Consider the following 24540-nt stretch of genomic DNA (forward strand, 5'->3'; position numbering starts at 1 on the left):
GCAATTTTGTGAAACAATCGTGATTCACCTTTGATTAGTTTACGTTATAAGTTTAGCTCGAAAATATTTTTTACGTTTAAATGATTCCGATATTCCATATCCGTTTTTCTTTCACAATTCTACGGTTTTGTCGTTCCGTAATGTTGTCAATTGGAACAAAGACAAAATAAGGTTTTGAAAACGTGATATATGTGGTACATGCCGTTAACAACGTATAACGTATTACGTGTACATATCTATTAAAATTACTAAATGTATCAAAACCCTATTGTTATATAATACTTGACACTTGGCAAGTGTATCAAAATCTAAAATCAAATTATAAGTTTCTAATAACGGGCACGAGTAGAATATCCATAAACGAGAGCAGAGCACTGGCTTTGGTATATGTTTTGGGAGTTCTTATATAATTCTAGAGTCCCTTCGTTCATTGAAAGACCTTTTGGCTCCATATGTAGACACAATTGTTGATCATAAACAATTTATGTCTAAATTATATATATCATAAATTTTATATTTTTATAATATAAAGAGTGGGTTCAGCAGATTTGGTACTGACAAACGCCAAGCAATAATAAAACCGATCAAAAGCCAAAAGATAAATACCAGATTAAAACAAAAATGTACCTAGTTGAAATCAAATGCCGACCCACAGAAATAAGACAGAACCACTAGGTTACAACAAAAATTTGGTTAATGCAAAAATTCATATAGTTTTAGATCTGAGTAGTGATCGCTAAATGGTATTTAGTTCTAAATACAATAAAACTTTAAACACCAGTGGCTGCCGTATTAGAGTAGTGGGACTAATCAATTCAAGACATTAAATAAAGTAACAATGACCATAATGTATACTATAACTATATGAGTTGGATCTAGTTGAATTATTGACGGGTTCTACTTTTTAACTTTTATTGCTGCTGATTTTTTCTGTAATTTATTTTTTATAAAGAATATGAAATTAGATTCGTACGAAACCATGACTATCTCTTACGAACTGATTAATTAATTATTCTTGAGAAAAAGAATTCCCCGATTGGGTATAGCACGAAATAAGATTCAACTTACACATTTAAGAACTATATGTTTATAAATAAAATAAAACGATAACAATTTTATAATTTAGTGACAGAGTAATATCCAGAGTAGTCTTAACGATAAGTAGCAATCCGTTATTCGAGGCCGCTTAGTTAATTATTTCTAAGACAACTCAGCTTAAGACTAGATTAAGCACAAAATGATGTATTAGTAGTAACAAATTGTTCTTATTCTAATAACCATTTGTCATTTGTCAATATCTCCTCACTGACCGTTGACCTTTCTCCCATCATCTCCGAAAGAAAACAATAATTTAACATTTGAATATAACTAGTGTCCATATTTGACAATCTCCACATTATTTGATTAATCAGTTGGGATTTATATTTAAATGCCGAGTTTGGATGAGTAAACGAGTAAGTAAAACAAAGCTGCTCCTGATTGGACATATTTATTTGTTCAAACGGAGAAATAACACATTCTTACCATTTTGGAATCACACGATCGAAGTCAACTACAACAACGAAATTATCACGAAACAAGTGTACGAAGTTATATTCCATATACATATATGTTTCATTGTTCCACCATTATACTACTCACCAATCATAAATTATATAACTCTTGATTGTTTCGTTAAGTTGTACTATAATAATTAGTAAAAGCCATTTTTTGTTATTAATTAGATTAATTGAAAAAGTAAGCGTATAAATGTGATAATTATATAGAACTAACAAGGAAACAAATGGATTTGACTTGTGGATTTTGATTTGCTAGTGGATGCACAATGTGGACTGAATTTATTGTGACTCCGAGGAGTACTCTCAGTGGCACCTGCCTCCTTAGTGCCGTCACAATATCTCAATCCTAAATAGTATTCCAGACAAATGTTTGCTTTATTATTTAAATTTGTTTTATGCGTCAGAAAATATAATTCAACTAACCCAAAATAAAATTTGTTACTTTGATTAAACTCATTACTTCTTTATGATCATATGATAGATTGATAGGTTTAACTTTTCATATATTACAAACGGATCAAAATGAGTTATATTTCTTATGATCATGTGATAAGTTTTAATTGCTGTAACATAATGTGACTTTTCCGGTATTGAAAGATGACTTAAACGAATATTTCAATAGTTACACGAGCGAGTATTAATTAAATATAAAATTTGTTAATAGTGACAGTTTCAACATTTTTTTTAATATCTTTGTTCAGTTCAAAATTCATATATATTAAATAAATTCTTAAATACTGCCAAAATTATCAGGGCCAAGCAAGCAAGAGGCTGCTGACACAAGCTTCAGTGTGACTTGTGATTGTAATGAATTTAACGCTCATGATCCGTACTCTAACATTAGTTATTTACTTTAGTGCTTTTTCGGCACTTTTAATGGCAGTTCTAAAAAAAACATAAAGATAAATCTTGATTACCACGTTGCTTAGTATAATGAGGTTAATCTTCTTGATTACTACTTTTAGATCCGAACTAAGCGGTCTCACCACAATCTATATACAGTAAAACCTCTATAAATTAATAAAGTCGGGATCATGAAATTTTATTAATTTATAAAGGTTTTAATTTATCGATAAATTAATAATTATTAATTTATAGAAAAACTTTCCTAATTTAGTAAAAAAATATTAAAAATAAGATTTAATCTTTATAACTAATATTTTTATAAAATCAATTACAATGAAAATAACAATTATCATGTTTTGAAAATAGCACTCAAAAATTTTTATATAGTAAAAATATTAAAAATAAACTCTAATAAAAATTAATATGTAGATATATACATATATTTAGATACTTTTGTATAATTATTAATTTATATTATTGATGAGACCATATATTTACAAAGGAGTTTCAAAAAAATTATTATTTTATTATATTATCGATTAATGTTTAAAATTACACTAGTCCCAACTAAGGACCGGAGAAATTTATTAATTAATAGAGATTATTAATTTACCGAGTATTAATTTATAGAGGTTCTACTGTATACTAGTTTATATCATTTGGTTTTAGTAGTACGTTAGTCTATCCATTACAAAAATCACCTATGAGAATATTCATTTGATTCCTTCTACTTTCGTAAATGCACGACACTATATGCACGTATAAATTAAATAAATATTCTTGTGATCATACTATATATGAAAAAATCATATACAGTCATATTTTAGTTACCACCCCACTTCCAAATTAAACTACGAGATTAACAAAATTGTAAATGTTATTCTGTTTTAAGTGTATTCGACCTAATTACTCTTAAAAGAGTTTGGTCCGATATATCTTGTCAACATATCTCCTTTCTTTCTTTTTTCTTCTTGAAAGTGAATCTCATGCCAATGGAACAAATCATTTGAACGTCACAAAATAAAATATTAGTTTTATAACTCTTATCCAAGATAAAGACAAAGCATTTTTTTTGCCCAATAAAACATTTAAAATACTAACCAAGTTGTTGGATCGTTTTCATGAGAATTAAATAAATCCGCGAAGAAAGGAGAAAGAAAAAAAATACCCACCAAAAAGCCCTCAAACGTGTTACGGAGGTGGGTGGCGTGGCGTCATTCCACCTCATGTATGTGACATAAGCAAAGCTTTGCTAAGCCAATGGGTGAATAGATAAGTTCATCACTTTCCTATTATAACCTCGAATCCATGATCAAATTCACAAGTGAGTTTGATCACTTTCCTATTATAACCTTCATGTTCATATTATAATGCGTAACCATCTCTCTCTTTCTCGTCTCTCTCTTTCCTAAGCATCTTCCTTTGATTTTTCTCTCTCTCTCTCTTGAACTCAGAAAAAACTCAGAAAAAAATCTTATTTCTTCTCTCCACTATATTACAACATTTCTTCATTCTCAAATCATCAAACCAAAAACCTAAAAAGAAAAAAAAAAAAAAAAAGAGTAAAAAAAATGGATTCGAATAGTAACAATACGAAATCCATAAAGAGAAAAGTTGTAGACCAACTTGTCGAAGGCTATGAATTCGCTACTCAGCTTCAGCTTCTCCTCTCTCATCAACAGTACTCTAACCACCACATCGATCAGAACCGTCTCGTTTCCGCGTCGGGTTCACCGGATCCCGTTGATGAGCTTCTTGCTAAGATCTTGGGTTCTTTCCATAAAACCATATCGGTTCTTGATACTTTCGATCCCGTTGCCGTCTCTGTTCCCATCCCTGTCGAGGGTTCATGGAATGCTTCTTGCGGCGATGATTCGGCGGCTCCGGCGAGTTGCAACGGAGGAGATTCCGGTGATAGTAAAAAGAAGAGGTTAGGGGTTGGTAAGGGTAAAAGAGGATGCTATACTAGAAAGTAAGTGAAAAACAAAAGTTAAATTCAAATTTTGATTTATTGTTTTAATTTTTTTTTCGTGTTTAATGATTTCCTTTTGATGTGGATTGTTTAAAAAACTTTTTCACTTCAATTTGCTATTATAATCTATGGATTCCATCATATATATACTCTGTGGTAGTGCCCCATATTGAAATGATTTATCGTAAAGGTTAAATGATATATGGATATGTATAATATGCCAATATATATATATATATATTATATATGAAATTGAAAACATATAATGGCAGTGATAGAGAATCGTATGAATATGATTGATTGGATAGGGCCAATAAGTGCTGTTTCATACGATTTACCGTGCATTTGTTTTTACATGAACACAAGATCAAAATTGGTTTAGCCATTAATTAACAATTTTTTATGGTTTATGATTTTGCAGGAAGAGATCGCATACAAGGGTAGTGGAAGCTAGAAGTTTTGAAGACAGATACGCTTGGAGGAAATATGGACAAAAGGAGATTCTGAATACCACATTCCCAAGGTCCTTACTCCATTTATGTCTAGCTACTACATGTGTATTATATACGCACAATAGATACATAATACATATAAAATGGTCATATCATTTTCTAACCAGGGATGTCAAGCCGAATCATATGTTCGGACTTAGATTTACTATGCGAATTTTGCAGTGGCCTAAAACGTTTATTCTTTTTAATGTTTTGCAGAAGCTATTTTAGATGCACACACAAGCCAACGCAAGGATGTAAAGCAACAAAGCTTGTTCAGAAACTGGAGCAAGATCCGGAGATGTTCCAAATCACATATATTGGCTACCATACGTGCACTGCCAACGACCAAACACAAGCCAAGGTGGAGCCTATTGATAACGAAATCATGATGGATTCGGACAAAACAGTGGCTGCAACTACAGCTCAGAACCAAGTCAATGCTAAGATACAAGAGCAAGATAACAACATCAGTAGTGTAACAGTGGTAAGCACAGTGAAGGAGGAAGAAAAAAACAATGGTGATCTTTATAAAAAGTATTGTGAAGGTTCTTCGACGGATGGGGATTTGTCATTGGTTTGGCAAGATATGATGATGTTTGATGATCATCAAAACCAATACTATTGTGGTGAAATCAGTACTACTACTTCTCATCATTTTGGTTTCGTCGACAACGATCAGTTTTCCTCCTTTTACGATTCATATTGTGCATAGTGATGAATCATATCATCAGGCTTTGTAATATTTGTCACCTTCTCTTGGAGTATGTTTAGTGAATTAATATAGTATTGTTGTTGGTATGTTTGACAAAACACCATATATACATCTCTATTCATTTTTTGGACTGACACAGTACATTTTGTATCTGTTCTTCACTATTTTTGTTTCACATGTACAATTCATTTTAGATAAGTCATTAGGTTGACAATAAAGATGAAATAGATTACCGATATATCATATATCCAAGCCAAACTCCCATACTACAACAATTCCTTTAAATTATTGTAGCCTATTTGATTGTAAGTGCTTTTAATGTTGGTTTCAATAATTTTAGTCCATAAATATGATATATGAATGTGATTTCCTAAGGAGTACTGTAAAGAGAGACTTATCCATTCAAATTGCGGCTATGAATGTTTGGTTCTAAAAAGGAAGTAATTGGGACAAATGCATCTTGGTACTGGCGTGCTTGTCTTTTTGTTGTTGCCTTTACATAAGGATCGCCGTCTACACTAGGGCAATTATTAATGCTAATTACCAAAATAAAACAACATTACCAAAGCTATAAATCTGTTGGGTACGTACATGTACTCGTAATTAGTTTTCTACTAAAAATAGAAACTAGATATATAGAAAACTTAGTACTACGTACGTAAATTTCATAGAAACGATTAACAAAATTAATTAACTTCATATATTAATAGTACTTTTTATCTTGACAAGTGGTATTCTTAAAAGATTCTTTCTCATAATTAAAATCAAGTATATCAAAATTTGATAAAATCGATAAAGATGTCCGAATTTCCTGAAACTCTACAAAAGTTTGACAAAATCATATGTAAATCCATGCAACCTTTTTAATCATCTCCAATACAATAGATGTCTATATATTAAGTTTTATTTTCATATATGTAGGACAAAATTCGTTCACTTTTATGAAATCAAAATCTTATAAAGTTGATTGCAAGATATGATGATTTTTTTTTAGTTATTTAAAAACCTAAATACTAAACTAAATATTCAATTTATTCGACCCCTCACACATCTTTTACATATGTCACAATTTACAGCTATAAAAATAATTGAGAATAAGTGTCGTCTCCGTCGACATAACAAACACACATGATGAACAAAGGCCCATAGATTAGACTATGAGAGTAGTGTTGTCGGTTAAAAGACCATCACTTCCACTCGAGTGGCTGATATAGACACTGAATACTTCTTTTTCTATTATTTTGGATTTCAGCTTTTTTATTATTAAAAAAAAAAAAAAAAACACCAAGAAGTTCGTGACAATTTGTGAGATACTGACAAAACAACAATTTCCCCCAAAATTGATTAATTTTTAAACACAACGATCGTAATTGCTTTATAAATATGTAAATAAAGTGCTGAAGAGCTCCTCTTTGTATATATTCACATACCTTGATATTAAATAAAGTGTACACAACACAATGTGAAGTTCCGATTACACTTATATATATGTTTTATTTTAGATCCAGTTAATCACCCTGACGCTAAACTTGAAATAAATTAATAAAAAAATAAGTTGAAATTAATCAGTTGTTTTTAGGAATATTTACGAAGTGACCATTTTTTATTTAGTCGGCTGGTCTTATTTTATAACTTTATGTTTATTTAGGTTCTTCTTCGCTTTTTTAAGTCTATATTTTTTTTATGCATGAAGTTAGTTGTAAACAAGCAAATGAAGATAAAAATTATTAAAATACATAGTTGAACAGCCCATATAGTAACAAAATACTATTGCTTTGTCAAAAAAAAAAAAAACCAAACTATCCTAAAAGGACTGGATCCCATTAGATCCCAGACTAGATCATCACTTGTAATGTGAAAAACTTTACTACAAAATAATAATAAATTAAATGAAACCATGACTTTTCCTTTTGGTTAACTAAAACATGCCCTTTTCTATATAGATGAAACCTATTGGTGGCCGTCGCCGTCGTCTAGCCGCCGGAAACGATGAGGTAGATCGTTGAAAGGAAATATGAAATCCATGTTGGCTCCGATCCGACTGCTACCAAACATAGCGTCGGTCATGTCGCGTATAGGGGAACCATAGTCGACGGAATGACCCATGGCGGTTGTGGCGGTGACGGTGGCAGATGCGGTAGGAGCGGTTGAATAAATATGGCAAGTGTGTGAGCCACGGTATGTGACTCGGAAGGTGAAAGGATCGTCGTTGAGGCGTTGGACTTGTTTCTTGGCCGGGCAGTTGTATAACTTTTGATGGGTGCACCTATAGTACGCCCTGCAAAATTAATTACTTAATTCTTAATTCCATAGTTCCATGGACCATCCATGTGATCATAAGCAAGTACGTAGTTATTAATTGACAAGGACTAAATGCAATAATATTGATTCATATTATTTGATAACGAAATCTGAGAAATTAGATATGCTTATAAGTTATAACAATGAAGTTTCAACTTTCAGCCGGATTTTAATAATATAGTTCTGTGTATGGTCATTGTGATAAGTAATAAACATGGTGATTAAGAATCAAAAGAGACTGATTACAACATGTGATGTGATGTAAAATGTGTGTATAAATATCTCGGTTAGTTAACTAACTAAAGTAACCCTTTATTTTCATTCATTAATCACTTTTTAGAAAAAAAAGATATTCATTTATCTAGAATCTTTGACTATTGGACGATAAGTAAATGAACGTGTGGATAAAATTATAAATCAATAAATAGTAGTATTAGTATAAGTGATTAGTAAAGTGAATTACCTAGGAAACCTAGAACCAAGAATTTCCTTTTGGCCATATTTACGCCAAGTATGGTTATCGTCAGGTGGCATATCTGTGTTCCCTGTCCTTAGCGCTGCCACCAACACCGTTTGCTCTTCTCCTTCGTCCTTCCTAAATAACGTACTCATTTTAACCTACGTTAGTACATACTATACATACGTACGCACTAAATATTTCTTTATCATTAGTTTGCAAAGAGAATTTGTTCCAAAAAAAAAAAAAAATTGCTAAGAGAAAAAGTCATATAAATAACTTTGAAAGTTTACACGTGAAGTGGACTTGAGATGGTTTTCCACTTTTAGTCACATTGTAACTGGTTCAACCCACCTCTCCCCTTTATGGAGTTAACATTTTAAAATGTAGACGAAAAGGAAAAAGACTTTGAATTGAAAGTGGAATCATCAATATTCAATATCATCGATTTATCAAGACTCTAGCCTAGTCAATTCTTTTTTTAAAATAAATATTTGCACGTAATGTTACAAATATATCTTAAAAAAAACAAATTATAGTAAATATGTAAGACATAGTTATATACATTTCGTAAAAATTAATTGCAGAATTTGTGTTTAGCTCAAAATCTCAAATAATATTTATATTTTGCTATCCCCGTTCATTCATTAATAATTTCGTTAACGTTGCCAATTTGTTAAACGCATTATGCATATATATCACAATTTATACTTGTTAATTAATTACTGATTACCAAATAAAATAATACTTGTATGTTTACCTTCTCCGCTGCCTTGGCGTGGAGGAACCACTAGCGCCGGAACCTTCTGCAACCGTAAAATTCCTTCCTCCGCCACCATCAACGGCCATGAGCTGCGTCTTAAACATGGCCTCAGTTTCCTGAGTCGACGTTGACCCGCCACACCTTAACCAATACTCTTGCAACATCAGACCTGGTTCCATCTGCACTAACATCTGGTTTGAAACGGACACACCCACCGGTTTGGTTTGGTTCAACACAGTTTCGGAGTTCCTGATCTCTAGAAACATCTTCAGCCGCTCGTTAGCATCATCGAATGTCTTTGCGATCTCGTCGAGAGATGTCGATAGTGATTCCGGGCGCTTCTCCGGTAAACTTGACTCGAGAGATTTAACTAGTTTCATTCCGTGGAAGATCATTGACATTACCTCTTCCATTTGTAACTTATATGTTTTCTTTTGACGAGTATATGTATTTTTACATATATGCACACATACATACATTTATAGACGAAGAGATACGTGTACTTGACGGTTAATGTAGTTTCCCAACAGTTAGCTTCGATGTTGGTTCCAACTCTATATCGAAATTTTTGAATATGCGCGGATTATTCAAAGATTGTATAATCTTTTTTCTTAAAGCGACATAATTACCATTTCCTATACTCTTTTTTTTTTTGTGTGGGGGTGGGTTAATTAGCTAAATTTGGAATTTTCTTAACCGGCGGCAGGTAAAATATGTCCAAGAATCAAGAGCCTAGCTTTTAGGCTATTTCACATTGGGGAACAACAAAATAGTATTTTTCAAGTAATGCTACAAATATTTGTTTTGCAAAATCTATATTGTATTAACCAAAGGTTCTTAATAACTATAGTGATTAACCCATATTGACCCGGTCGGGTGGGTTCGTCTTTTTGTTAACACGGCAGAGGAACTGGTAAATAACATTGACCAAGTCCATGGTCTTCAATGATTTAAGACAAATTTTATAATAGTTTATTTCTTTTCTTTCAAATTTCAACATTACAATACAAGATTTTCTTAGAAGTCTAGACGAAGACTTAAGGTTTTCAATGCTGAAAGCCTGACACTGTTGAACTTTTTTTCTTGACGTGGCGTCGTGGAGACACATACATAATTTAAGAAATTTCTAATGCTTTGAAGCAAGTTTGGTAAGTAATTTCTTGACAAAATGTCAAAATCTTAATAGAAATTTCTTTGGATCCGAATTATGTCTTTTAGTCTATGATAAAGCCCCTTACAAACAGTAAAAATGTGATTAAACATTATACTACTACGTCTACGTAACACACATATACATATTGTTGTTGTATAATTTGCGCGAGAAAACCATTGGGCTAGAATAAAGCCCACAAACTATGAATTCAGCCCACAATATAAACGTCAATAAATCCAAACTCCACGACGTCTTATAAGCAAATAAACAGCACGAATTGTAAAAGCAAAATACAAAAACGGCGATTAGAGTTAGTACGTTCAGGTCGATCATAATAATAATTCCGACGAATCAAAAAGCCCAAAAAAAAAAGACAAATCTACGAAATTCTCATCTTCCCGGAGATGCAGATTGAGGAAGAAGAAGAAGAAAAATCATAAGAACAAAGCTTTTCAATTATTCAGTTTTGCTCCACCGTCGTTCATCTGATTACGCATAGATCCGTTTGAAAGCGAATAACGTTGTTCAATTGCTGGATTGAGAAAGTGGAATCATGTTTAAGTTCTTAAAGGGAGTGGTGGCTGGATCTGGTACGGGACTCAAGGATCTGCCTTATAACATCGGTGATCCTTATCCTTCTGCTTGGGGTTCATGGAGTCACTTTCGTGGTACCTCCAAGGTTGCTTCTCTAATCTCACTTCTCTCTGTGTACGTACGGATGTTTGTAATGAAGCATAACATGTTACGAATCTGCCTCGAAGGCGACGGATTAGTTGTATGAATTTGAATTCGGTGCTGTTAAGTGTTACTCTGATGTCAAGCGAGAGGCATAGTTTTTTTTGTATCTCCCCTGCAGTAGATTGATTTTTTCTATGTAGCGTGATCCATCAGCTTAGTAGCTGTAGTTTTAGAAGTGTCATTCAATATACTACTGTTCTTGGATCTTCCAGGTTGTGAGTACGCTGAGTTTTGAGATTTGCATTCATAATAGTAACCTTATGTTAATTTGGCTCGTTTGATGGTTTTTGCTGCTTTGTTTGGTTTTTGAGAGTCTCTCAGGCTCTCTTTCTGTACAGATTTTTTGGCTTTGTTTTATAAACGTCATGTCTATTTCTACTCTTGGATACTTCAAGTTGTTATACAATCTCATCTTCTGTACTTTTGGTTTCTTTAGGATGATGGATCTCCAGTTTCAATATTTGCTCTTTCTGGGAACAATGCTCAAGATGGTCATTTGGCTGCTGGAAGAAATGGTGTCAAGCGCCTTCGTACTGTAAGTTCTTATAAATTAATAACATGTTTAGCACTAAGAACTCTGACTCTCAAGTTTTAGGAACTCAACTTCATCAAACTATTCATTTACGGGTACCTTTACTTGTCTCTAACCGAAGTATGAAGTCACTGTGATATAATCAGTTTTTTTGTAATTCCCCTGGTTAAGAATTCCCCTGTTGAATTGACACCTGCACATATCTAATTTTGTCACATCTTGACGAGCAATTTTTACATAAATATAAATGTGCTCAATTGATTCATAGGTGGATTTCTTTCTCCTTTTGTTACTATCATTGATATCTTTTCTGTCAAATTATCATCTACTATTTCGTTTTGCAGGTGAGGCATCCAAATATACTTTCATTTCTCCACAGCACTGAGGTTGAAACTCATGATGGTGCTACTTCCAAGGTTACGATCTATATAGTCACGGAGCCTGTTATGCCACTGTCAGATAAGATTAAGGAGCTAGGCTTGAAAGCTACCCAGAGGTATGAACTCTTCGTATGAACATCTAGGCAGAAAAGACATAAGATGCCCAGTGGCAAAGCCATTATCATGTTTGACATGGTAAATTTTGATCACCTATCCTTTTTTTTTTTTTTTTAACCATGAATATTTCCTTTTAGGGATGAGTACTTTGCACTGGGGCTACACCAGATAGGTAAAGCTGTGAGCTTTCTGAACAATGACTGCAAACTTGTAAGTATTTGCTTTCAACACCATATTTCATCTATAAGAAAATATAACCGGTGGCTACTTAGTTTTCTTGTCAGTTAGATTTCGTATTAAATTTGTGATGGAATACATTGAATATTTTAGTGAATACTCTGAAGTTGTACTGTTTCAACAGGTGCATGGAAATGTCTGTCTGGCGAGTGTTGTTGTTACACCTACTTTGGATTGGAAACTCCATGCTTTTGATGTTCTATCAGAGTTTGATGGGAGCAATGAGTCTGCAAGTGGACCTATGCTGGTACTTATCTTTCACGATTGTAGTTCATTTGGGTGTTATGCTTTGTTAATCTTGTCAATTTTAAAGCCCTTTCTTTCATTTTGTTTTTCCCTCCCTCGAAATCTTAGAACTCAAACCTGCTGTCATATCTGTCTTTAACACTATGTTATGACACCCTCGGTATAACGTACCTTGTAGTATCATGACCTTGTTCATGTGACCAGGGTAAGAATACTCTGTCAGTTTTAGTGCTTCCTTTTCATCTTTTCTACCTTTTTTTCTTTCTTGTTTCAGCCATTTGAATGGCTAGTGGGAACACAGTACAAGCCAATGGAAATGGTCAAGTCTGATTGGGTTGCTGTTAGGAAATCTCCACCATGGGCCATCGATTCGTGGGGATTAGGTAACCCTCTACAGTAGTTTTGAATTTTTATGCCTTGCCAATATTCAATGGAGATTATACGTCCCTCAAGCCTTTGTCCACTTGAGTGCAATTTTTCATTGAAGCCCTTTACTTCATTTTTTAAGGTTGTCTTATTTACGAACTCTTCTCGGGCTCCAAGCTGGGAAAAACAGAGGAGCTGCGTAATACTGTCGGCATTCCTAAGGTTTTGTTCATCCCTTTCTTTCCTTGAGTAATATGTATGTTCCTCAATATCGGTTTGTGTATACACATGGGTTCTTCTTTGCTTTTTCATATTTATGGATTAAGTTCCATGTATTTTTGATAACTGAAACTCCAGTGTATTTGGAACTTATACTGGCGATGTGATTTTTAGTCTATAAGCCATAGGCTTTGTGTGTTTCCCCAAAGCTTTGATGCGTTGCTTTTATCTTGTATGACTTTGATTTCTGAGAGCTGGTTTTCATTTCAGTTGAATGTTTCTTTTCTCACAGTCTCTGCTTCCAGATTATCAGCGACTCCTAAGTTCCATGCCTTCTCGCAGATTAAATACCTCGAAGCTTCTAGAAAATGGCGGTAATTTCCTGTCTGGTTTTTGTACCTTAAATAGTTTATTGTTTCTCTATTCTCTGTACTTTTGCTTTTGGCCCTTTCGTATGGGTTTCTTTATATAATGTTGTATTATCTCTCATAGTTATCTTTGACCATCCCTTATCTCTTGATTCTTATGTCGGACATACTTGAATTGGCAGAGTATTTCCAAAATAAGCTGGTGGACACCATACATTTTATGGATATTCTTAACTTGAAAGATAGCGTCGAAAAGGATACTTTCTTCCGCAAACTTCCAAATATTGCTGAACAGCTTCCTCGGGAGATCGTGCTTAAGAAGGTGTGAATCTAAATTTTATTGGGTAGTAAGACAACCATTTGCCTTTGAGTTGAAGGTTTTGTGTTTTGCTGTTTGACTTAACCTTCTGGTTGATGCAGCTTCTTCCTTTATTAGCTTCTTCCCTTGAATTTGGTTCAGCTGCTGCTCCCGCATTAACTGCCTTACTTAAGATGGGTTCATGGTTATCAACTGAAGATTTCAGTTTGAAGGTTGTTCAGTCATGCTACATTTATGTTAAAACGCTCTAATCACTCCATTGCTGTATGTATAGCTTTCATTTATATTCTAAATGTAATCCTTCTGTGATTTAGGTACTACCAACAATAGTCAAGCTTTTTGCTTCCAATGATCGAGCTATTAGAGTTTCTCTTTTGCAACATGTTGATCAATTTGGAGAATCAATGTCCTCGCAAATAGTCGATGAACAAGTAAGATCAGTTCCTCTTCTGTGTCCTGATAGGTGTTCAACTGTGGATGTCTGGCGATACTGCCGTCTAGTTGCATTCTTTTATCATTAACAATGGGCTGCATTTTTACTAGGTATACCCTCATGTTGCTACTGGATTTGCGGATACATCTGCTTTTCTCCGAGAGCTGACTCTTAAGTCGATGCTCGTTTTAGCTCCAAAGGTACCTGCTCCTAACCCATTTAAGCTGCTTTATTAGTAAAGGTCGCTGACTGTTTCATCTCATTCATCGACAATTTTATTATCATTCACATTTTCTTTTGTCATAATTAAGTTGTATTTGCATCTGATATAAATTTTTTGTTTTTCGTTTGTGGTTGCAGCTTTCTCAGCGTACACTTTCAGGATCACTGTTAAAATACCTTTCCAAACTACAGGTTTGCATCCATTAACCACATTAGCTGGACCATATATATATATATATATATATATATATATTTTTTTTTTTTCTGTAAAATATTACCGCCTTTCAGTACCTCTATTCATGGCAATCCTTTGATTCTAGAGGCCATGCATGCTGCAGATAATTACGTCTTTCACAGTATTAGTGCTTTAAATTTTATATTATCCTCTCAGGTTGATGAAGAGCCTGCAATCAGAACAAATACCACTATATTACTTGGGAATATTGCCACCTACCTAAATGAAGGGGTTAGTCTCTAGAAGCTTCGTTATATTTTTCTTTTACAGTGAAGGGATTTCTTGTTACCTAATCATGAAACAATGATGCAGACAAGGAAAAGAGTTTTGATTAATGCTTTTACAGTGCGTGCACTACGTGATACATTTCCACCCGCTCGAGGTGCAGGTATGTGAATGCCTGGTATAACAGGACCTTACATAGTGTGTGGGATGTTTCGGTTGTATGATTCATCTCTTTATCAACTGGGTCTGGGATATTCCTGTTGTTATCCTCTTTCCTGGTGTCATCTTATATCTCACTGGATTTTTCTTTACGCAGGGATTGTTGCATTATGTGCCACCAGTACTACTTATGACGACACTGAAATAGCAACTAGGATTCTTCCGAATATCGTTGTGCTAACCATTGATCAAGACAGGTTCCTTTAAATGCATGTTAATCCTTGTTTTGTCTAATAGCTTCTTGTCCGATAAAATCTAAAGCATTTTCTCTTGTTTTCCTAATAGTGATGTCCGATCAAAGGCATTTCAGGCTGTAGAACAGTTTCTTCAGATACTGAAACAGAACTATGAGAAGGTAGGACTAATATGTCTACCTAATTCTGTCTTTAAGCTGTTTTTATATTTATATTCTTATGTATTAGGGGATGGAAGATAACTGATTTTTTTTTGGGGGTGTAAATAGACAAACACTGGAGAGACGGGAGCCAGCGGAGGAGCTTCAGCTATACCTGAAACTGCTGGTCTGATTGGGTGAGTATAGTCGATTCAAATTATACTAACATTGGTCAAAGAGTTAAGTATATTAACTAGACTAATTTAATTACTTTTATAGATGGGCGATGAGTTCATTGACTCTCAAGGGTAAGCCACTAGAACAAGCGCCTCTTGCTTCTTCTTCTTCAGCACCATCCCTAGCTGTTGCTGCTGCCTCAAATGTTGCAACCACAGGTACACTTGAGATCACTTGCCATTAATTTTCTCTCAACCCTGATTGTAAAATTTGTTGAATTGTGCAACTGCTGAATCTGTTAATACTAAAAGAAAAAAAGATGTTGCTTTATATGTTCTTTTTAGCGTCTGTGCAGTTGCCAGTACTTTCCTATAATTTCCCATTTTGTTTATTTCTTGAAATTTTTCCTCAGCAACGGAGGCGCCAAGTGTCAAAGCCAGTCATCATACACGTTCCAACTCGGACTTCACAGATGCACCGGCACCACCATCCCCAACATCAACAGATGGTTGGGGAGATGCCGAGAATGGCATTAGTGAAGATCATGAGAGTGACAAAGACGGTTGGGATCTCGAACCGCTGGATGAACCAAAACCTTCTCCAGCTCTCGCAAACATTCAAGCAGCTCAAAAACGACCTGTGTCTCAGTCCTCTAGACCTGCAGGTATTTACTTAGTTTTAGCTGAATCAGTTTGCCTCAACGCATTCGATTAAACTTTCTAAAATTGATATGGTTGTGTGTTATTCCTCGCTTATAATAGCTACAAGCTCAAGACCAAAGATAACCGCGGCGAAGGCAGCTGTGAAAACAGAAGATGATGATTTGTGGGGATCTATAGCTGCTCCCCCACCTGCAACTACTTCAAGACCGTTGAACTTGAAAAAGACAACAGTACAGTCTGATGATGAAGACCCATGGGCTGCCATTGCTGCTCCACCACCAACCACCAGAGCGAAACCGTTATCTTCTGGTCGTGGCCGAGGAGCCAAACCAGCAGCTCCTAGACTAGGTGCCCAACGCATTAACCGAACCTCATCTGGAATGTGATAAACACTAGAGGAAGGAAGAAAGATAAACAGCATACAATGTACATTTTTTTGAAAGCATCTCCAGGTGACTCGAGAGTTCAAACTAAGCAACCAGCGAATTATTTGATTTGTAATATCATTCATTTTAAACCCCAAGAGTGTCTCTATTTTATATTCTGCACTTACAAAAAGAGTGTTTCTTATGAGTTTCTGATAAGTAGAAGTGATGTAAAACACCATCAATTCGGAATGTTATCTTGTTCAAGTGGACTTGTCCTCATCTAACATTAATCTCATCAACAAATTTAATACGTTGAAGACCTCAGCCTGTATTGGGGAAGATGAACCTCCTGAAAAGAAAACGTAAGTTCTATTGCTAACTTCGATCGAACTGCAGCCAGGTTTTTTCTGCAAGCCTTTCTCCTTCATCTCACCCAGTAACTTTGCTGCTTCGTCCTTCAATCCTGCTTCCATGTAAAGATTGATTAGCTGAACATAAGTACTGCCTCTTTCCGGTTCCATTCTCAACAACTTCTCAGCAGACAATATCCCAAGTTCCACATTATGATGAGTTCTCGAGGCAGATAAGAGGCACTGCCATATGCTACTGTCTAGTTCAATAGGTATTCCTTTAATGAAACTGTAAGCTTCTTCCAGGCGACCCGCCCGTCCTAGAAGATCCACCATATTTGCATAATGTTCAATGTTTGGTTCGATTCCATAGTCATGTTTCATGATCTCAAAAATGCTTTTGCCTTCCTGCACAAAACCGGCATGACTGCAGGCTGAAATCAGAGACAGGAATGTTACATCATTGGGAGATTCTCCTGCCTTCTTCATCTCGTCAAAAAGACTCAATGCTCTAAAACAATCTCCATGGGATCCATATCCATATATCATTAGGTTCCAAGTGATCACACTCTTATGGAGCATTCTCTTGAAGATATTCTCTGCATACTTCGAAAACCCGCACTTAATATACATATCAATCAAAGCGTTTTCCAGGTGAGAATCTGAAGGAATGTTGCGTCGTAATGTATAACCATGTAGACTTTTTCCACTAAGCAAGCTTGCAGTTGATGAGATTGCTACAAGGACACTTGTGACGGATACTGAATCTGGTAAGACACCTTGATTGAGCATCAGACTGAAAAGTTCTATCGATAGTTCTGGAAGGTTGTTTCGGCTGTAGCAAGATATCATTGAATTCCAGGCTACAATGTTATCCGGTCTCATGCTAGTAAAAACTTTGACAGCCATTTCTGGTAAGCCACACTTTGAATACAGATCAATAAGGGAGCTGCCAACGAAAACATTCAGCACTAGTCCAGTTTTAATCATGCCACCATGATACTGAAGGCCACACCTGAGAGCCTCTAATCCGGCGCATGCGTTTATAACACTGGTCATAACATTAGAATCAGGTTTCAAGTTATCACCTTCATCTTTCATGGACCCAAAAACTTTCAGAGCCTCTTTGAATTTTCCATTCTTGCAAAGTCCTGAGATCAGGGAGCCCCATGCAACTATATCTATTCCTTCCATTGATTTGAAGACTAAACAAGCATCAGTATCACATCCACATTTGGAATACAAAGTAAGCAGAGCACTCTCTATTGTAGGTGTACTTTGTATCGGTCTCTTAAACAGTTCTGTGTGGACTGATTTGCCATAGTCATACATTCCCAACATGCTGCAACAGGATATAACATTCGACAAGGTAAAAGAATCAGGCAAGACACTTTTCTGCCTCATGAAACCGAACAACTCCAACGCAGAGTACCCATGCTCATTCTCTACATAAGCTGCAATCATAGCGTTCCATATTTCAAGTCTTTGATCTATAACGCAACTAAAGACAGTTTCTGCCTCACAAACCATACCACATTTTGAATACATTGACAGTAAAGAAGTAGAAACATACGGATCATTGTCAAGTCCCATCTTAACAACGTCACAATGGATCTGCCTACCAAAACCAGAATTCTCACTTCGACTACACGCACCAAGAGCCCCAGTAAACGAAGTGGAAACAAGCTTGACACTATTACTCTTTGCAAGCATATACAACTCCAAGCTAGACTCACAGATCCCACTACTACCAAAACCAGCAATCATCACATTCCACATTACAACATTCGATTTATCCTCAATCTCCACGAATACCCGCCACGCATCTGTAGATAAACCAAACTTGAAATACATATCAATCAAAGCAGTTTTCAAGAAAGAATCACCATCTAACGAATTCCTCAACATATACCCATGAATCTGTTTCCCTTCTTCCCACCTCAAGTTACCTTCTTTACACAAAACACTCACAACAGTGGACAAGGAGAAAGCATCAGGTCTTACACCCAACACCAGCATTCGACTAAAACACTCAACCCCTTCCTTAAATCTTCGAAATTTAAAGTACCCATCAATCATAGAGTTCCAAACTGTGACATCCGAAGTAGAGACTCCACTCTGAGACCAACCGTCGAACACTTGGACGGCATAATCTAAAGAACCACATTTCACATACATATTAACAAGCGAAGTTGCAATGAAAGGATTGTAACGCCAACCCAACACCGTAACCGAAGCATGAATCGTTTTGCCATAGCTGAGATTCGTGAGAAAAGAGCAAGCTTTGAGAAGAGAAGGGTATGTGAAAACAGAAGTACACAAGGGAGAAGAGACATCATGCTTAGTATACAAATGCAGAGCTTGTAGATACTCTCCTCTCTGAGTTAAAGCTCTGATTCCAGAACCAACCCAAGCCGGAGAAACGTGAGAATCAGCTAAACAAGAAAGTCCCCGACGAACGTGAACGTCGTGAAGCTTGAAACGCATATCAGCATCGTCGTCGTTATGTCTGGTTACTAAAAGTTTTATTCTTTAGATGTTATGTTCTAAAGTTTCGAACTTTTTTGGATAGCTTAAAGTTTACAATTTTGAATAGTGGCTACTACACAGATTTGATCAAGTTCATTACAAAATTAAAGAAAAGTTTACAATTTTGAATCGGCGGCATCTGATTTGTTTAGCCGATCACGATGGAGACATTGTTGTTTCGAGTAAGCATTGGAACCATCTCAAGCAACTGCTTCATAACACCATTTGCTTTATAATAAGTTCCCAAATATATGGCCAACTTCTTTAACGTCTTTGAGGTTTTAAGCACAAGTTCTATAAACGAAGCGTTTGCTCTCAAGTGGTCAAAGTGTTCTAAGTCTCTTGCTTCAGAGCTCCAGCATTGATACGAAATCAAGCCATGAGAACGCAAGTTTCTGTCAATATAGATGCCCTGTAGATCAAATAGAAAAATTTCCATTATCCAAAAGAGTGTCACTAATCTCAAATTCTACAAACTCAATGTTGGGAAGCAGTTAGTAGAAAATATATATATATATATATACCGGTATGAAGCCATCATTCCTTGTGTGTGTCACCGTTAGCATTTTTAGTTCAGGAGAGTTTTGTAGCAACCTTACTATACCAGGAATTACATAGTGAGAGATCGGTGTCTCAAGCGTTATAGCTTTAGCCTTTAATTTTGGGAAAAGAACACCACGGAGCTCGGCAAGGGATAACATCTAACAAGCAAGAAACACAAAACCAAACAGTTAAATACCAAAGTACATCTCTCAAGAAGGGAAAATGGGGCGGCCATGTCTTAGAGAGTGCACATATATAGACTACTCCACAACAGAGAACATACCTTAAGATAGCTTTCACCAAAAGTAAACTTCTCTACATTCCGACAGCACTTGTCTAGTATCTCTATCACCATGATATGAAGCAAATCAGCGTTGAGTTTATCACGTTGGCATTTATAGCTAATGTCTAGTCTAGCTTCGGTTAAAGACAAGACATCGACTAAATCACATAGTACCGGAGAGGTTCTCAATCTTAGACAATGGATATGTGGTGCCACAATCTTCGTTGGCCCCGGAGTACAACTGTCGTTATAAACTGCCAATGTTCTCAGACGCGGTGATCTACTGAGATCAAGAACCTTCACTCCCTTGCAAAAATCCAATATTAAAGATCCGAGAATGGGACATCCAGATAGTATATTAGCAATGGATTCATCAGAGAGGTTGCAAAGACTCAACGACAGCTTCTTTAGGGATGTCCACGACACAGAGCATTCGGGTATCATTTTAAAAGAATAGAGTGAATTAATAGAGAGTTGCTTGACAGAGGAGTTGACGTAGAAGAAGTCAGGGATGTTATAGCCATCCCGCTCTAAATACAGCATGAGTTTCTCAACGTTTCTTGAAAAAGCGAACTTGATCCAACCGTCCATGTGAACAAGATCATCAACCTTGTTCAACAAGATACGGAAACTCATCATCTTAGGAGCTTTGTAGCGAGCTAGGGTTTCGTTTATTGAATTAGCATCAGGTCTGTCGTCTTTATGGAAGTAGAGGGAAGGTGTACCGGTCCATACATGCCTCCATCGTTTGGACAAGACGGAAGTCCTGATGGCAGATCTGGTCGGAATTAAGGAGAGGATATGTTGGAGGATCTCATCTGGCATAGAGCTGATTGAGTCTACTATTACACCCTCACTCGAATCTCCTGACTCTTTGGTTTTGCCGAGGTTGTGGCTAAAGCTTCTTTCATCGGCGGTGGCAGTGGCATCGTCGTCACCGTCTCGGCCTTCGTCCGTCATATTAATTTATCAATCGATGAAAAAAAAAAAATTAGAGTTTAGTATGAAATACCTATTTGATTAATTATACAATTTTTTTTTTCTTTTTCGTATTCAAGAGTTTTCACAAATAGTTTCCTATAAATAGATTTTCATAATTTCTACCAACTATTGACTGAATTATTTTTTTGGGAAAAATCTGTCATTGGGAAAAATTGTCTAATTTATATTTTAATTTTTATAAATACACTAAATTTTCTTTTTCTAATTAATTAGCTCAAATTATAGAGGTAAAAAAGGAAATTTAATCTTTAAAACTGCATTGAAAACATAAAATAACATTATTTTTGTAACAAGAAAAAAGTGTCAAAATGACATACAAAGGGAGTATATTTATTTCTTTGTTTGTAAAATTAAAACAAAAAACTAAAATTTACATCAAATCCACCAAAATGAAAAGCCAAAAAAAAAAAACGTAAGAACCAAAAACTGCTACAAACATTCATGGCCTAATGGTATATATATTGTCAGCTAATATTAACATGTATAAAGAGCCAACTAGGTAACAACCCACACTATGTGTGGGATAAATCTATGCAGATAAAATTAGTGTTATGAGTAAAATTATTTACGAGGATCTAAAATTTGTTTGTATAAAAAAAAAATACATAACCCGTGAGAATATGTTTAGATCAAACTACTATGTATGAACTTAATATATAATACGCTCTTTCTTCGATCTATGCAAAATTTTTTATTTTATTTAATTTTTTTTATGTGTAAGAATATGTTTCACCCGTGGAATATTATACCAGTGGTATTAAATAAGTCAATTGCCCATAATAATAATTATTGTGATAATTTTATTTTGGAAAATTTAAATATGTGAATAGTAATGAATTTTTTTTAATAGGTGAATAAATTTGGGTTTTAACTGTTTTAGATCTAATAATGTTATAATAATTATATATGGTACAAAAATGATTAAAATATATTTTAAAATTGAAATGTTTGATTTTTTTAATTAATTGAAAAGGAATATTTCTTAATCATTTAATAGCAATTATGTGTAAATATCCAAAAAAATGAGGGTAATAAATTCATTGGTGTCTCGAGCTCTCTAACGACATCACATCAACATTTCTTGAGAATGCTTCTCTATTCTCTATTAATATATAGAGGATATAATTAGTCACAGTCGAGCATTTCGTAATATAGGCCAGTTCAGTCGAATACAAAACTTATGCAAAATGAAATATGGTGCATGGGTACACAGATTTGATCAAGTTTCTTACAAATTAAAGAAAAGCTTTTTACATTTTGAATCGGCATCTGGTTTTTGAGATCACAATGGAGACATTTGTTGTTTCGAGTAAGCACTTGAACCATTTCAAGAAACTCTTGCACAAAACCTTTTGACAAAAGATAACAAGGTTCGAACCTTAGGACCATCTTCTCTAATGTCTTTGTGGTTTTAAGCACAAGCTCTATAAACAAAACCACAGCCTGTGCCTCTAAACTCCAGAGGGGAGTAGTATTTTTGAAGACTCTCGCTTCCGAGCTCCAGTATTGATCCGGATCCAAGCCATGAGAAAACAAGTTTTCGTCAATATAGCTGTCCTGTATATACAGCAGAAAAAAATAATTCGTTATCCAAAGAGTGTCAGTAATCTCGAATTCTACAAACCCAAGTGAAAGGACCTGGTTCTTGAATTATTCAAGGTCGTTGGCAATAGTTAGAATGGTAAAGCAAAAATAAAAAGAGGTTTAGGGAAAATCTATATACCGGTATGCAATTATGATCCCCTGTGTCTACAAAGGTTAGCTTCTTGAGTTCAGGAGAGTTTTGGAGCAACCTTACTATACCAGGAATTATATAATGAGAGACCGTTGTCTCAATCGTTAAAGCTTTAACCTTGAATTTTGGGAAAAGACTACCACGGAGCTCGGCAAGAGATAAAATCTAACAAAAAGAATAAGCAAAAATAGTGAATGTATACAAAAAAATAAAAATAATAAATAAAATACATCTCAAGAAGAAAATAGGGCTGCCATAGTGCAAATAACATACCTTAAGAAAGTTGTCCCCAAAAGAAAGCGTTTCTACGTTCTGATACTTGTCTAGCATCTCTAGCGCCATGATGTAAAGAGAATCAGCGTCCGGTATGTCCTCTTCTGAGATACAGCTGATTCTACGTTAGCTTCGGTTAAAGATAAGAAATCAACTAAATGGCATAGTAACGGAGAGGTTCTCAGTCCGAGACAGCGGATATGTGGTGCCACAATCTTAGTTGGCCCCGGCCAGTAATTGTCGTTATAAACTACAAATGTTTTCAAACGCGGTGATTTGCTGAGATCAAGAACCTTGGTCAGTCCATCGCAGTAATGCAATCTTAATTTTTCGAGAATGGGACAACCAGATAGGATATTAGCAATGGATTCATCAGAGAGGTTGCATGAAAACAACGACAGCTTCTTCAGGGATGTCCAAGACACAGAGCATTTGGGAATCATATCAGACAAGCTTGACTTAACGCTGAGTAGCTTGACAGAGGAACTGACGTAGAGGAGCTGAGGGATGTTAAAGAAACCCCACTCCAAATCAAGCGACAGATTCTCCACGTTTCGGGACAAAGCGAACTTGATCCAACTGTCCAGGTCAGCAGAATCATCCAAGTTGCTGGTACGGAGACGGAAGCTCATAATCTTCGGAGCTTTGTTGCGAGCTAGGATTTTGTTTATCGAATCAGCATCCGGTCTGTCCTCATAGAAGTGGAGATAAGGTGGGTCGGACCATACATGTCTCCATCGTCTGGACAAGATGGAAGTGCTGATGGCGAATCTGGTCGGAATAAAGGAGAGGATATGTTGGAGGATATCATCTGGCATAGAGCTGATTAAGTCTACTACACTCTCGCTCGAATCTCCTGACTCTTTGGTTTTGCAAAGGTTGTGGCTAGAGCTTCTTTCATCGGCGGTGGCAGTGGCATCGTCGTCACCGTCTCGGCCTTCGTCTGCCATCTCAAATTACAAGTGATGCCTGATGGCAATACATTTCTTAGGGTTTTGTAGTAAAAATGAAAACGCGTGACGTACAAAATATTTATTATTTTGTAGATTCTCTCATAAATTTTTTGGTTTTAATTCTCAAAAACAATTTTGTTACCCATTTCAAATACTAGCAAATCTAGATTTTTTATAGCTTACCCCAAAATATTAATTCTCTAATAATTATTTAGTAG

General features: G+C 35.4%; 4 protein-coding genes and 2 pseudogenes across 5 annotated transcripts; 2 read left to right on the forward strand and 4 right to left on the reverse strand.

Moving 5' to 3' along the window:
• Positions 1 to 3515: 3515 nt before the first annotated feature.
• On the forward strand, positions 3516 to 5719 carry LOC104785325 (putative WRKY transcription factor 54). Its single transcript, XM_019245684.2, has 3 exons — positions 3516 to 4377; positions 4799 to 4900; positions 5088 to 5719. The coding sequence occupies exons 1-3, from the start codon at positions 3977 to 3979 to the stop codon at positions 5581 to 5583; spliced, it is 999 nt and encodes a 332-aa protein (XP_019101229.1). The 5' UTR covers positions 3516 to 3976; the 3' UTR covers positions 5584 to 5719.
• Positions 5720 to 7274: 1555 nt separating this feature from the next.
• LOC104785326 (WRKY transcription factor 55) lies at positions 7275 to 9583 on the reverse strand. Its single transcript, XM_010510511.3, has 3 exons — positions 9102 to 9583; positions 8348 to 8479; positions 7275 to 7861 (listed from the first exon to the last, which is right to left on the reverse strand). The coding sequence occupies exons 1-3, from the start codon at positions 9581 to 9583 to the stop codon at positions 7534 to 7536; spliced, it is 942 nt and encodes a 313-aa protein (XP_010508813.3). The 3' UTR covers positions 7275 to 7533.
• A 937-nt stretch (positions 9584 to 10520) lies between these two features.
• On the forward strand, positions 10521 to 16923 carry LOC104785327 (uncharacterized). Its single transcript, XM_087451977.1, has 21 exons — positions 10521 to 10936; positions 11432 to 11530; positions 11872 to 12023; positions 12162 to 12234; positions 12386 to 12508; positions 12782 to 12890; positions 13016 to 13095; positions 13385 to 13466; positions 13643 to 13782; positions 13881 to 13991; positions 14094 to 14210; positions 14323 to 14412; positions 14573 to 14626; positions 14826 to 14900; positions 14982 to 15057; positions 15211 to 15310; positions 15399 to 15468; positions 15577 to 15644; positions 15727 to 15842; positions 16037 to 16288; positions 16386 to 16923. Exons 1-21 carry the CDS (start codon positions 10811 to 10813, stop codon positions 16670 to 16672), a joined length of 2400 nt encoding a protein of 799 aa, XP_087308103.1. The 5' UTR covers positions 10521 to 10810; the 3' UTR covers positions 16673 to 16923.
• On the reverse strand, positions 16773 to 19583 carry LOC104785328 (pentatricopeptide repeat-containing protein At2g40720 pseudogene; annotated as a pseudogene). The gene has a single exon (XR_015558204.1). The product of XR_015558204.1 is annotated as a pentatricopeptide repeat-containing protein At2g40720 pseudogene (transcript).
• LOC104788840 (F-box/LRR-repeat protein At3g03360-like) lies at positions 19515 to 21410 on the reverse strand. The gene is made up of 3 exons (XM_010514620.2): positions 20360 to 21410; positions 20058 to 20234; positions 19515 to 19945 (listed from the first exon to the last, which is right to left on the reverse strand). Exons 1-3 carry the CDS (start codon positions 21317 to 21319, stop codon positions 19682 to 19684), a joined length of 1401 nt encoding a protein of 466 aa, XP_010512922.1. The 5' UTR covers positions 21320 to 21410; the 3' UTR covers positions 19515 to 19681.
• A 1073-nt stretch (positions 21411 to 22483) lies between these two features.
• Positions 22484 to 24319, reverse strand: LOC104788841 (F-box/LRR-repeat protein At3g03360 pseudogene; annotated as a pseudogene).
• Between the last annotated feature and the right edge of the window lie 221 nt (positions 24320 to 24540).

Source organism: Camelina sativa, chromosome 5, assembly GCF_030686135.1.
Source record: "Camelina sativa cultivar CO46 ecotype springtype chromosome 5, ASM3068613v1".
Classification (NCBI taxonomy): domain Eukaryota; kingdom Viridiplantae; phylum Streptophyta; class Magnoliopsida; order Brassicales; family Brassicaceae; genus Camelina; species Camelina sativa.